Genomic DNA, 13,407 nt, shown 5'->3' on the forward strand with positions numbered 1-13,407 from the left:
GCTATCGGCCGATTGATTGATCCTAATTGGTCATATTGATTACCTTGTACCTGAACAATGAACTACTCTAAGTTGCATGGGCCCTGACCAGCTGCAGTGATATTTTGCTGGCGCTTTTCTTCACTTTTTTTTTTCACCCACATTTTTTGGTGTCTTTTGAACTAAAAATGCCAGCTCCAGATATTGGTTGAAGGTCATAGCTGAACGTGTGCAGGAACCCTCACAGGTAACATACATTTTTAACCATGCAGTACACTACTGTCCTGTGTAAACAAACACGCATTTAAAGGGGTTGTATCACTTCAGCACATGACATTTATCATGTAGAGAAAGTTAATACAAGGCACTTACTAATGTATTGTGATTGTCCATGTTGCTTCCTTTGCCGGCTTCATTCAATTTTCCATCACATTATACACAGCTCGTTTCCATGGTTACGACCACCCTGCAATCCAGCAGCGGTGGTCGTGCTTGGACACTATAGAGAGATCTGCGCCAGCCTATAAGCACTCCTAAAGCTCCCGTTATGCAATATTTATCACCTATCCTGTGAATAGGCGATAAATACTTGTCGTGGGATAATCCAGTCAAGTAAGGTTCCATTCACACGTCCGCATCCGTTCCGCAAATTGCAGAACGGGTGCGGATCTATTCATTCTCTATGGTGCAGGAATGGATGCAAACATCTCACAGTGTGCTCTTTGCATCCACATTTTGGGAGCGCGCCGCCGATCTTCCGGTCCGCGGCTCTGGAAAAAAAAAAAAAAAAAAAAGGAAAAACATGTCCTACGGTTGTCCGCAATTGTGGACAAGAATAGGCAGTTCTCTGGGGGTGCCGGCTGGGTGTATTGCGGATCCGCAATGCACTACAGCCGTGTAAATAGACTACAACAGGACTACCCCAATGCAATTAATGACGTGAAGAGAGCTGGTTTCATTATAACAGGTGTTCAACTCTGTACATTAAGGCGGTGTCTAACAAAATGCCATATGTACCTGCAGGCGAGGGTGGGGGGATAGAATGTATTTATAGGTGCACGCGAGACTTGTGTAACCTTTATAATCCTCACGTTCCATACAAGCATAAAATGCGATCACCCAGCACGTACTGCTCAGCAATAGTTCCCAAGTCCAGTTAACGACACCACCCACTCATCATCCTCAGACAGGGATGACACTTGCCCTGAAAACGCTTAGGCATGAGAGATATAAATGTTAGCTGAGCTGGCAAGACATGTGCTACTGGTGCCAAGGCGAGAAGCACCTGATATGCGCTCACTGCCTCCTAAAATCAACAGCATCTTCTCAGCCCTGGTTTTACCCATGAATGAAGATGGATACCAAGCTGCAATCCATGGCTGCTTTTCATAGTACAGCAAAAATCACTTAGAAAGCATTCAATAGTCCAGAAATCTGATGGTCCAGCCAGTGATGGTTCTATCACTGAGAACGTCATAAATCCAGGTGACGGAGCAGAGATTATGAATAAGGGCTCATGCACACGACTGTATTTTTCTTTCAGAGTCTGTTACTTTTTTTTTTTTTTTTTTGCAGCCCGTATGCGGAACCATTCACCAATGGGTCCGCAAATAAAAATAAAATGCCTGAAATGACTGCATTCCGTATGTGCGCAAGTCCGTTCCGCAGAACATGTCCTATTGTCTATTTTGTGGACAAGGACAGGCATTGCTACAATGCATCCACAAAAAGGATGCAACACAGACACCATCCGTTTTTTTTTTTTGCGGATCCGTGTTTTGCAGACCGCAAAATACATATGGCTGTGTGCATGAGCCTTTAGTCAGTATTTTGCCTCTATTTTGGGCAATTTTACTGCAATTTTTTTTTCCCTTTTAGAGGTAAACCTGAATGTTTTGTATATGAATAATCATTAAACAGTATAGTATTAATCCAGTACTTTTTGGACACCTTTCATCCAGGATGGAAGGTACTTAAACATCTATGCACACTTTTCTACCTAAAATTTCAAGGTTCTGAACCACAATCACCACTCGTAAGGGTCCATTCACATGTTCGTAACTTGGGTCTGCATTCGTTCTGCAATTTGCGGACCTATTCACTTTAAATGGGACTGGAATGGATGTGAATCCGCATCTTCAGGGTCCGCATCAGTTTTTTCGGGATCCACAATTCCGGACCAGAAAAGGCATTTTCTATTATAGTGTCTGCGATATGCGGTCCGCAAAACACTTACGGACGTGTGAATGGACCCTAAATGTGTGAACATTGGGGGAGAGGCTAGCAGTTACCAGAACAGGTGTCCCGGGCCCCAATCTTCTTCGCTGCATGACCACAGCAAGGAGAAGTTTGAACGGAGCAGCAGCATTCAATGACCACAGGACTGACAGACGGCGGAGTACAGGGCTTGACTCAGTCCCAAAAACTTTGAAACTCCTCCTCACTTTAGTGGTGCAGAGAGAAGAAATGGAGGTCATATTAGTGGTGCATCCAGAGATCAAACATTTATCCCCTACCCAGTGGATATGCTAAATGTCTTGTGGGTATATCCCTTCAAGGGTACATCCACATTGGATGGAAATGCCGCCAGTAAACCGTAGTATTTTAGGGTGGTATTACACTGCCCAATATTCCATCAGTGCTCGCTCGAAGCGGCCTAATTACAGCCTACCGCAGTCTTTCCTCCTTCCTTCTCTTCTATAGATAATGAGCAGCACCACCCTGATTGCCCGATCATCCTGATAAAGGATGTCCATCAGCCGATGAACAGGTGTGTGCTCGTTCATCAGCCGACTGGCTGCTCATTTATATGCGCCAATTATCGGGAACAAGCATTTGTATTGCCAATAACTGGGCCGAAAGTGGATGAGACGGAAAGAAAAATGTGCAGCGTAAATTGACCAGAGATGCGGAAATGAAACCTGCAGCAAGTCAATTTATGCTGCAGAGTATAATAACCACAGCCAAACCCACATCTCATGCCCATTTCCCAGCAGATCCAGGGCAAAATTAAGGGTCCGATTTCCCGGAGGGTGATACGTCCCATGAGGACAGGGCCTTAAAGGGGTTCTCTTATAAGAGACATTGATTGCCCAACCTTAGGAGATGCAATCAATGTGCGATCAGCTTGGACCCCAGCCGATCAGCAGAATGAAGGGATGGGTATTGTAGGCCTACCTGTAAGGAATGAGACGTCATTACACACATGCATGCAGTCACAAGGACGGAAGGAGAAAGTCCAACAGAAATAAGAAACCAGAACCCAATGTGAATGAACATACCCCAGTTCGAAAGAGCAGACGCTCCATGTTAGGTTACTTTAATGTTCTAGGACACTGCTCATAATGCAACTCCCCCGATATACATAAACCTCTTTATGAGCAATTCTAACAGGACAGCTCGGCCGAGGGGGCATATTCTAGGGCCGGCAACGTGAATGGCGTTAAGCACCGCATATCAGCAACTGTCGTCACAGAATAGTAACTGGGGCTGAGCGCTGCTCTTTTCCCAAATCACTGAACCAGGAGAGATGTGAGATACATCTATACCATTTTACAGCATTAGAAAGGATTCTCCATTATCGGAAGTGATGGCATATTCCTGGTATATGCCACCACTTCCCTCACATTGCGTTTACCGGCCTGGACTTTCAGACCGAGGGCCCGCCGTGTTAAACGATGCCCTTTTCCTCATTCTGTTTTCACTGCAGGTCAATGCTCCCATAACGCGCTACGACAGTCCCAACACTGTGCTGCCGCTACCTGCGCAGCGTGCGACTGGGAGCACTGATGTGCAGGAGACATAGAGGGCACTGTGGACCCCTCATTTTCAGAACAGGTGGGTGCCCCAGAGATAAAAACCCACAGATCAAAGTATGTTACACCTTATAGCAATATGTCCTAACGCTTAGATTGGAAGAATCCTTTAAAAGGAAACCAGTCCCCATACAATCGCAGTGCAATCTGCAGGTAGCATGTTATAGGGCAGGAGTCGCTGAGCAGATTGATATATAGTTTTATGGGAAAAGATTCAGTAGAACCTATTTATTCATTTAAAAAATCGCTTTAAAAGCAGGTTTTCAGATATTTAAATACTGATGACCTGTGCTCTGGTCGGTGGGGGTCCATGCCCTTTGCACTTTCACAGGGCCAGGCAGTGAAAACAACATCACGCCTGGCCATATCAAAGTGGAGGGGGCACGGCAGTTGCAGAGAGAGCAGAGCCTCTAGGTGTAATGGCAACACCCCCGTTGCTCCTAGGGGATATTTTGCATATATTAATACTTTTTAATATATCTAATAATTTTTCTCAGCAATGCGGGCAGATCTAAACATTGGACCAACACCGATGCCTTCAGCTGCCAAGCGCACAGCCAGTGTCGTAGGTACAAATGTGAGGGCCTACTTACCGACTGCCAGCTCGCTATGCTTAGCCATGCAGAGTTAGCCATCAATCACTGAGCAGGTCTGCCCACATGACTCAACCATAGAAAGAGCAGAGGTTTAAAAGAACTGCAAGTTTTACTGTGCCTTATCCATAAAATGATAAGGCCCCTTTCACACGGGCGAGAATTCTACAGTATAATGAAAATAATAAAATCTACAGCACACCAAACTTGAATTTCAGCAAAGAAGTCCGGGTTCGGTTCTGGGTACCACATTCAGTTTCTCACACGAGCGCAAAATGCATTGCACTCACGCGGAAAAAACTGAACACAATCACAGACAAAATTGCCTACCCGCAATGCACCCTGAATGCATCCGGTCATCACCTGTGACGCCCGTGTGAAAAAGGCCTAAGATCAATCGGCTCAGCTCCTCCTGTGTGCAAATTGAACTGCATTTTCATAGTGACAGATTCCTGTAAAAGCTACGTTCACACGGCTGTGCGTGGTTTATGAAATGCACTCCATCATTTGCAGCGACGGCTGCATTTCCTGGATCGAGACAAACTCACAGCATAGAAGTTATCTATGACGCTGTGCGTTCGGCTCACATGAGCTGCGGTCGATCCGGGAAATGCAGCCATTACAGACTGCATCTCATGGACCAACACACAGCCGTGTGAAACCAGACTAGGAGGGAGACAATATGAGCAAAGTAAAGACGTAACAAATTAAGCAAAAAGAGCAAATTACGGGGCGCTCCTCTGGTCCCCTAATTAGCTGAACTACACCTGCAGCAGCAAACACACATGTAACTCTGCTGCTCACGATGGAGAACAATTACATATTCCACTGCGCATGCCCTTCATCATAAAAGCACTATTAGGCTGGATACAAGTTTTTGGATCCCAACTAATGTGCTCTTTATCATTTCTGGGACCGAAAGGGTCCAAAGGTAATAACAGTGAAATGCTACAAGACGATAACTGGAAGACATTTTGTTCTAGTGCTTGGACTCAAGACAACAAAAACCGGTCACTAGGGAACTTACAAAGTGCTAGCGGAGACAGGCGAGTGTGCTACATCGAAATCGCACCACATCGGAAAAGCAGATTTCTGCAAGTTACTAGACCTGTTAGGAAGAAGGCACAAGAGTCAGAACGCAAAGAAGACAATTCATACTAGTAACCCATCAGCAGTAACGCTCGAGTCACCTACCGCAGGAAGAACAGAGAGGAAACTAAAGTGAAAATCTGACAAACAGACTTCTTATACCGGCCAGCACCCAAAACTGATGCAATTTCATTTCCATAGCTGTACGCAAGCATCCCTCACTAAAGGCTTCGAGCGAGTCGTCAGCACTCTTTCTTCAAGACAATGGCCTTGATAAAACTATAATTAAAATCATTTTCACAGAATTGGTAATCCTTTGAATGCAGATTATGTGAAGCAGCAGCACAATTACCACAGGCTCCATCAGACATTTGAACCGTTTGGACAAGAATGCACCAAAAAGAGGAAGAAGCCCCTAACTTGCCGGATAAAAGGCAGAACTGGATGGACAAATGTCTTTTCGGCCTTACATACCATGTTACTAGGTAAATATTTTAATTAAGAGGTTGAACCGGCAAACTAGAAAGTTTTAGCCTAGATCATAAAAAAAATAATGGAGGAGACGAGTATGCATGTAGCTCCAGTGAAGACTGAGGATAACCGTTCTATATGTGAGCTCTGTAAATACACTGCATCGGGGTGGCTTCACATATTAATTGATGCTCCCCATCATTCAGCGCCTTGCTAGGAGGTGTATGATGCACTAAACATCAGACTACTAATCAGTACTGCAACGAGGGGAGGAAAAGTGAAAATGGTGCACACCGATGGCCAGCTTTAGTGTATGCCATCAATGCCAGTTAGGAGCGAATCCCAGAGGTGGGCCTTGCACCTATCTCCAGAAAGGGTCCCCTGAAGTGAAGGGACAGCAGCCACTCTCCATTCACCACTATGAGAGTTCCAAAAATAGCGGTGCACTGCCTAAGCCCAATCTGTTGAAAAACTACAACTCCCAACATGCCCCGATAGCTGTAAGCTGTCCAGGCATGCTGGGAGTCATAGTTTTGCAACAGCTGGAGGGTCACAGGTTGGGCATCCGTGGCCTAAGCTACGGCCGGTAGTCCCATAGCAGGGAATGGAGAGCAGGCCACGCATGAGCAGTGTGCCATCACTTTATGGGGGCCCCCCATTCTGGAGACAGGAGCAGGTCCTAGAGGTGGGACATGCACTTATCTAAGGCTGCTTTCACACTAGCGTTCGGGTTTCCGTTCGTGAGCTCCGTTTGAAGGAGCTCACGAGCGGACCCGAACGCAGCCGTCCAGCCCTGATGCAGTCTGAATGGAGGCGGATCCGCTCAGACTGCATCAGTCTGGCGGCGTTCAGCCTCCGCTCCGCTCGCCTCCGCACGGACAGGCGGACAGCTGAACGCTGCTTGCAGCGTTCGGGTGTCCGCCTGGCCGTGCGGATCCGTCCAGACTTACAATGTAAGTCAATGGGGACGGATCCGTTTGAAGATGCCACAATGTGGCTCAATCTTCAAGCGGATCCGTCCCCCATTGACTTTACATTGAAAGTCTGGACGGATCCGTCCCAGGCTATTTTCACACTTAGCTTTTTTTAGCTAATATAATGCAGACGGATCCGTTCTGAACGGAGCCTCCGTCTGCATTATTATGGGCGGATCCGTTCAGAACGGATCCGCCCGAACGCTAGTGTGAAAGTAGCCTAACACCGATAGTATACCCTAGTAATAAGCCAACAATCTCACATGCCCAAAGATTATGCACTTTCAGTATCTTTGGTGACTTGTGGGTAATTAATTTTTTTTTAATAAAAATCCACTTGCTCGTTCATCTTGTCAAACTATCGCTGGAGGGAGGCTACTTTTTCGTGGGCCACCCTGTATACATGAGCAATATCCACAGAACAGCAGCACAGCCAAAGACAATATAGTTTGGTGCAAGCCTCAAGACTCCAAAAACTTTCATTAAGGCCTCTTGCACACAAACGTTGTGTGCCCGTGGCCATATTACGGCACGCATACGGCGGGTCTGCAATACACGGGCAACCGCCAGTGTGCACTCCGCATCATGGATGCGGACCCATGCACTTGAACGGATATGCAATCACGGAGATGCGGAACGGAAGCACGGATCGGAACCTCACGGAGGAGTGCTTCTGTGGTGTGTCTGCCAATGCCTCCGCACAGCAAAAAATAAATTAAAATAAATAAAATAGAACTTGATCACGGACCCATTCAGGTTGAATTGGCCTCGATCCATCCCGGCCGCTGCATGGACGTTGCCCATGCAATTGCGGTCCCCAATGCACGGAACGGAACGTTCGTGTACAAGAGGCCCAACACAAATCCCAAAAGAAGCAGCACTAAAATTATTTTAAAAAGAATCCAGCGATTTCCCACCTAATGCACAGCAAAGTTTCTGTCCCTGAATGGAAAACTGAAAATGGTTCCACAGAGGGACAGAAACGTTGCTGTGCACTGGGTGGGAAATCACTGGATTTTCCTGCTGCTTCTTCTCTCGGCATCCGATGTACATGGAGGTGTCCAGACCTTACCAATGGCAGGTGTTGGTGGCAATAAGGGTTGAGTTGTTGTATTTCGACATGCTGGATTTTTTGTTCACAGGGGAAATAAGCCACAGCCAGGCAACCTATTCATAACACACGCATGCTTGGGCAAGCCGAGGGAAACATCTGTCTTATGTGTACGGACACCCTTAGTGAACACGTCAGTACCTATAGATAGTTATGTGCAAAATAATAGCAGTCTGGATTTTGTGTATAGAGCTGAGGACATCGGTTGCTAGATGGCCGCTAGCACATCCGCAATACCTAGTCCCCATAGCTCTGTGTGCTTTTATTGTGTAAAAAAATTACAAAAAAAAAAAAAACACCATTTGATACATATGCAAATTAACCTGAGATGAGTCACCATGGACCAGTCTGAACCTATCAATACTGGAAGAGGTCATGTTCCCTTATGCTGAAGAAATGCCCTTGAAATGGGCGTTTCAGCAGGACAACGACCCCAAAAACCAGCAAGCGGGCAACACCCTGGTTCCAGGCCAAACCCCAGACCTCAACCCGATTGAGAATATGTGGAGTGACTTCCAAAATGCAGTTTTTGATGCCAAACCCAAGAACGTAACCGTGGAATGTAGTCCCGTCACCTTGGGCTTTAACATCTATTCGCAGGTGTCAGATGTTAGTTGACTCGGTACCACACCGAAGTGAAGGTTAATCAACTAAATACTAGTTCTGTAATTAACAGAAAAGCTAAATCCAGAAACAAATTTCAGTTTAGTGGAAATATTCCAGATTAGAACTGAAAATGCAAATACTGCTATTGTTTTGAACGGCCCATTATTCCTTTATTTTCAGTTTAAAAATGTATATTATGTCCATGTTATCATTTGGAATTGACTGTGCAGGACCCCCGTGTATATGGAAATAAATGAGCTTTTTCTCAGTTGCTATAATTTTGCACATAACTCTACCGACCCCCGTTTGATGCACACAGGACCGTCACCGTATGCCATGACTCTTAATAAGCGTCACCTATGTTGGCCGGCGGCAGATGTCTCCGTAAAAGCTAATCCAACAAGTCGGATCTTTACAGGTGCAGAGACTGGTATAAAAAGGACAGTCAGGTCCCATAAAGCACCGCCGGCCATTTAGATGGCCCTTCATTCCCATGATCGGTGAAGGTCATGAACCTGATGGTAAGCCATCACTTGCTCAGGTGGGAAGCTTTCATTGCCGGCAGCAAGTCCAAACTAAAAGCACGAGATATGGAGATCGGCGCCAGTTGCACAGTCCCCGATGTGGGGACTGACGGGCACGTCAGGTGCTTTACAGAGCTGGAGCACGTCTGGTATTTTTAGTTTGGACTTGCGATTTAACGATGGTGTGAAGAACACAAAAGACTTAGTCTAAACATAAACCGTCTAATATAATTCACTGCGTACACCGAACCCTGCACCTTAGAGAAAATGTGGCAGCCATGACACGTTCGTGATTCATCGGCTCAGCTGTAAACACAATACAGCCGTATTCAAAGACACAATTAAAGGACTCATAAGGAAACCTAATTGCCTAACCTCCTTCCGCTTGGCAGCTTCCATGCACTTCTTCAGTAACTAGAGAGGGTGGTGAGGGCTGGCAGCAGCATTATCACAGCAATCCCCGCACAAAGGGGACACGCAGATAGCAAACCCAGCCGCAAACACTGCTTGCATTTTAAGTATCGCTCTCCCAGAGGAATGTAAGGGTAGGTGGTCTCCTGGGGCCTGCACTGACAAAAAGCCCAATTCAAGAAGGCTAGAAAGACTGTACAGTGGCCACAAGTCTCCAAGGAGCGCATTGAGGGGTGGGGATGTTCACTATCTGTGCGTCAATTTCACGCCCTGAGCCGGAGACACTGCGGTTCGCCAAGCTCCAGCAGAATCATGGTGACTGGGCCGACGTGGTTAGGACTGGCATTATCAGAACGTGATGAAGCCTGCAACATCCTGGTGTCACATATCAGCCACCAGACTACCGCCCTGGAGGGAACAGGTGTGCCGACAGCACCCCCAGAGACCGAGCCGTCTGCTCACACCTGGTCTGGAGGAGAGAATATTCCATATTTTATAAAACAAAATGGCTTCCACAAAGGGGGGGGGGGGGGGGGGATCCCATAGTGAGGACTGTGAAAGGACCCCTGCAGCACTGTGGCTTCTTACGGCCCTGCCCGTGTGTTCTCACCAGGAGGGAGGATTAATGGGTTAATTTAATACATTGAATGCAGTATTAGTGCCATAAATCAACGTCAAAGGTGTTACCCAATCTATAGCATTCACTGCAAACCTAACCATCTCACTGTCAGTCCCCCTCCCCATATATATTAGAGTAGGGCGGGTTCGGCTAACAGTCTGGTGTGGGGAGCACCCAACTCTCCCTTGACAGATGTCGGCGGAAAGGAGGAACGGGCAAAGTGAACATTTCGCCCGATCCTTCAGTTCTCTTGGGAGATATGCCCACTGTCACTGTCAACTAAGGAGTTGAGAGATAGTGGTTGGCAGACCGCTATCCAATGAATATGCCCGCTGTCACTGTCCATAGTGTATTTAAACTAGTTGCCCTCTTTCACAAATGTGTGGTGTCCACTCCTGATGCCACAAGGTGGTCACAACGTTTGTTAAGGCCATACGTGTAGAGCAAAGCACAGACGCTCAGAGAAAGGGATGTATGGCTTACTCCCAGGGGCCATAAAATGGCCACACGCAGGGAGCCTTATGGTGACCATAAAGCGTCCAATTCTACGGCTTGGTGTGAAGAGCAGAGGAATAATTGGAAATCCTTGGGAAGAGCTGCTGTGAACGCACAGTCCTAGAAGAAAGGTTAGGACATTATTACAATGTATTACATGCTGAGGAGTAGACTATGAGCATCGCCACACTGTATGAGGAGGATTTGGGTTCCAGTAATGAAGATGGAACACAGTCATGTTGCAATAAAAAAAATATATTATAAATTAACAAAAAAAGTGCATTTTTACACAATTGCCCCATTGTGGTAACTGACCTCAAGTTTTAGTTTTTTTTCACATGTAAAATACAATCACCAATGCAATGCATGAAGCAAGCCTAGTGCTCGGCTACAACGGGCAGAATAGGAATGGTCTTGAGACAGGTGATGGGTATGATCGCTGGGAACCCCCCGCCTCCCCTGAACGGAGGTCCTATGCCCCCAAATAAATGAAGCGGTGCACAAAGTTTAGAACTGATGGGGATAGTGGAAGAAGATTCATCCAAACTGATGCAAGGAAAAACTGGCCTGCCCGTCCATAGCAACCAATCAGATTGCACCTTGCATTTTTCAGAGCTCCGTTAGCAAATGAAAGGCTTAATCTGATGGGTGGCTACAGGCAACTACACCAGGTTACCGCTGCATCAGTTAGCATCAACCTCCACCTGTAGGCGCTGTACTCTACTGTCTCCATCCAACCCACAGACTCAGAAGGGACCTCCATTCTTGTGATCACATTCGAGGGGTCCTAGTAATCAGACTCTTTCCCATCTTATGGACAACCCCTTTAAGCTGGTTTCATTTTCTTCCAGCGAGAGGCAGCTAGTGGACTGTGGCTGTTCTGGGCGGTATCTTGTGCCCCCACAAGATCGTCACAGCCAGGACTATGACTGTCAGCCCCCCCCGTCTCATTTCATACATTGGTGATATCACTGGGATGGGCCATCAATGTCCGATAAAGGGACCCGCACCCATCTCTGAGAACAGGCACCCCAAAGGAAAGGGAGTGCAGCCACTCTCACCGCTATGGGAGTTCCAAAATTACTTGGCTTGGCTATTTCTGGCAGCCCCATTGCGGTAAAGGGCAGCGGCTGGCACGTGCGCCATCCAATCACACGCGGTGGGACTTCCAAAAACAGCAGAGCATGCTCGCTTGGCTATGTTTAGAGCTCATTTAGCGAGTGGAGTTGATGGCGCACGCACCTTCACTTTCGGGGCGCCCTTCTGAAGACAGGAGCGGGTCCCACACCTGTCTGACATTGATGTATAGCTCACCAACTAATCTGAGCGGGATCCCCGGCCCATCTGCCGAGGCGGGCACACAATGACTGATGTGAATCCATGCTGTACCCACGGTCACAGGGAGTACAGCGCCTCCGCCATATTGGGTATGAATCCGAGCCCTTATTACCCTGGGGGGAGGACATGTTCTTGTGGTCACACACATCAGCAGGGAAGGAGACATGGAGGACAATGCCTCCCCCGGAGCACTTACATTTCTGAAGTCCAGTGTTCATCTGCAGCTGAGGGAGAAGCTGGAAGGCGAGGTCCCTGGTCCTGGCTAACAGGCCAGCATGGCAGAGCCGCACTAACGCCGCATGGGGGGGGTCACCGCACTCCGCCTCGCACTGTACATGGAGAGAGAAAGCACAGGTCAGACCGGGGGCAGCAGCACTAGACACACTGCGGGGCGTAGCCACAGGAGGGCCGCGCTGCAGCCAATGTGCGTCCGGGCCCACCCAACCAGCACCGGGGGAACAATGAGGACACCCCGAGCACACGAGCTGCCGGTGAGAGGAAGGAGGGGAGGCGGCAAGGCCGCGGCGGAGGCTGCGCTCACTCACCAGGGCTGGATCGGATGATCAATGGCAGAGATCAGCCCCGTCCTCCTAGTGCCTGCTGATTTGCCGATTACTATTTGGTGAATCAGCAGGCACTGAGAGAAGGGGCTGAACTCTCCCCATTGGTCCGCCCGGCACCGGTGACGTCAGCACGCACCGACGCGCTGCGTCATGCCGTCACGCGCAACCCAAATTGAGGCGCTCTCCCGCCCACCGCCATTTCGGGGAGAGGGAGGAGTTCGGCGGCTTCAGCTGTTATGGACGTGCCGGTCTCAGGGGCTGTGCACTTTCACAGCAGCTGAAGCGTCCCTTCCTCCCTCCCCTATGCGGCTCATAAGTTACCGCACTCGTATCTGAACACAGTCTTAGCCACTGAATAAACCGGTTCCTGTTCTGTCCGCAGCTGTAAGCTATTGTGCCCTGTTATCAGCCACCTTGCTCTGAGGAGAGGCTGTGGTGTTCTTCAGTGTACTGCTACTGACACTTAGACAAGGTTTTCCTCAACTCATTGACACAACATAATACACGGCAGCCATTTTATTAGTCCCGTCTCTGAGTAAACCTGGTGACACTGACAAGTACAATGTTCAGGTCATCACTAGGGATGAAGCGTTGATACTGAAGCATGGTGACAGGTAGCAGAGGTCTTGAAAATGGTGAGGCACTGACAGATGTAGGATATAATAATATTGCTGTAATAAGGAAGGTTTAAGTCTAAAGTTATTCTGGGCCGATCACAGACTGGGCTCATACACACAAACGTATTTTCTTTCCTTGTCCGTTCCTTTTTTTTTTTTTTTTTTTTTTTTTTTTTTTGCGTATATGTAACCATTCACTTCA

At 47.7% G+C, this 13,407-nt stretch overlaps 1 protein-coding gene across 2 annotated transcripts in view; it reads right to left on the bottom strand.

The window, feature by feature from the left end:
• Positions 1 to 13,407, bottom strand: part of FAM222B (family with sequence similarity 222 member B) — a 149,400-nt gene that overhangs the window by 5,898 nt on the left and 130,095 nt on the right. Inside the window, exons 1-2 of one of the 2 annotated variants that reach the window (XM_044283803.1) lie at positions 12,571 to 12,693; positions 12,222 to 12,354 (exon numbers count right to left, since the gene is read on the bottom strand). In XM_044283803.1, the coding sequence (XP_044139738.1) occupies positions 12,222 to 12,243 (22 nt within the window). In that variant the 5' untranslated portion in view covers positions 12,244 to 12,354; positions 12,571 to 12,693. Of the gene's footprint in view, positions 1 to 12,221; positions 12,355 to 12,570; positions 12,694 to 13,407 lie in introns of those variants that run through there. The other variant, XM_044283802.1, reaches the window with a different exon arrangement.

The sequence above is a fragment of the Bufo gargarizans genome, chromosome 3 (assembly GCF_014858855.1).
Source record: "Bufo gargarizans isolate SCDJY-AF-19 chromosome 3, ASM1485885v1, whole genome shotgun sequence".
Classification (NCBI taxonomy): domain Eukaryota; kingdom Metazoa; phylum Chordata; class Amphibia; order Anura; family Bufonidae; genus Bufo; species Bufo gargarizans.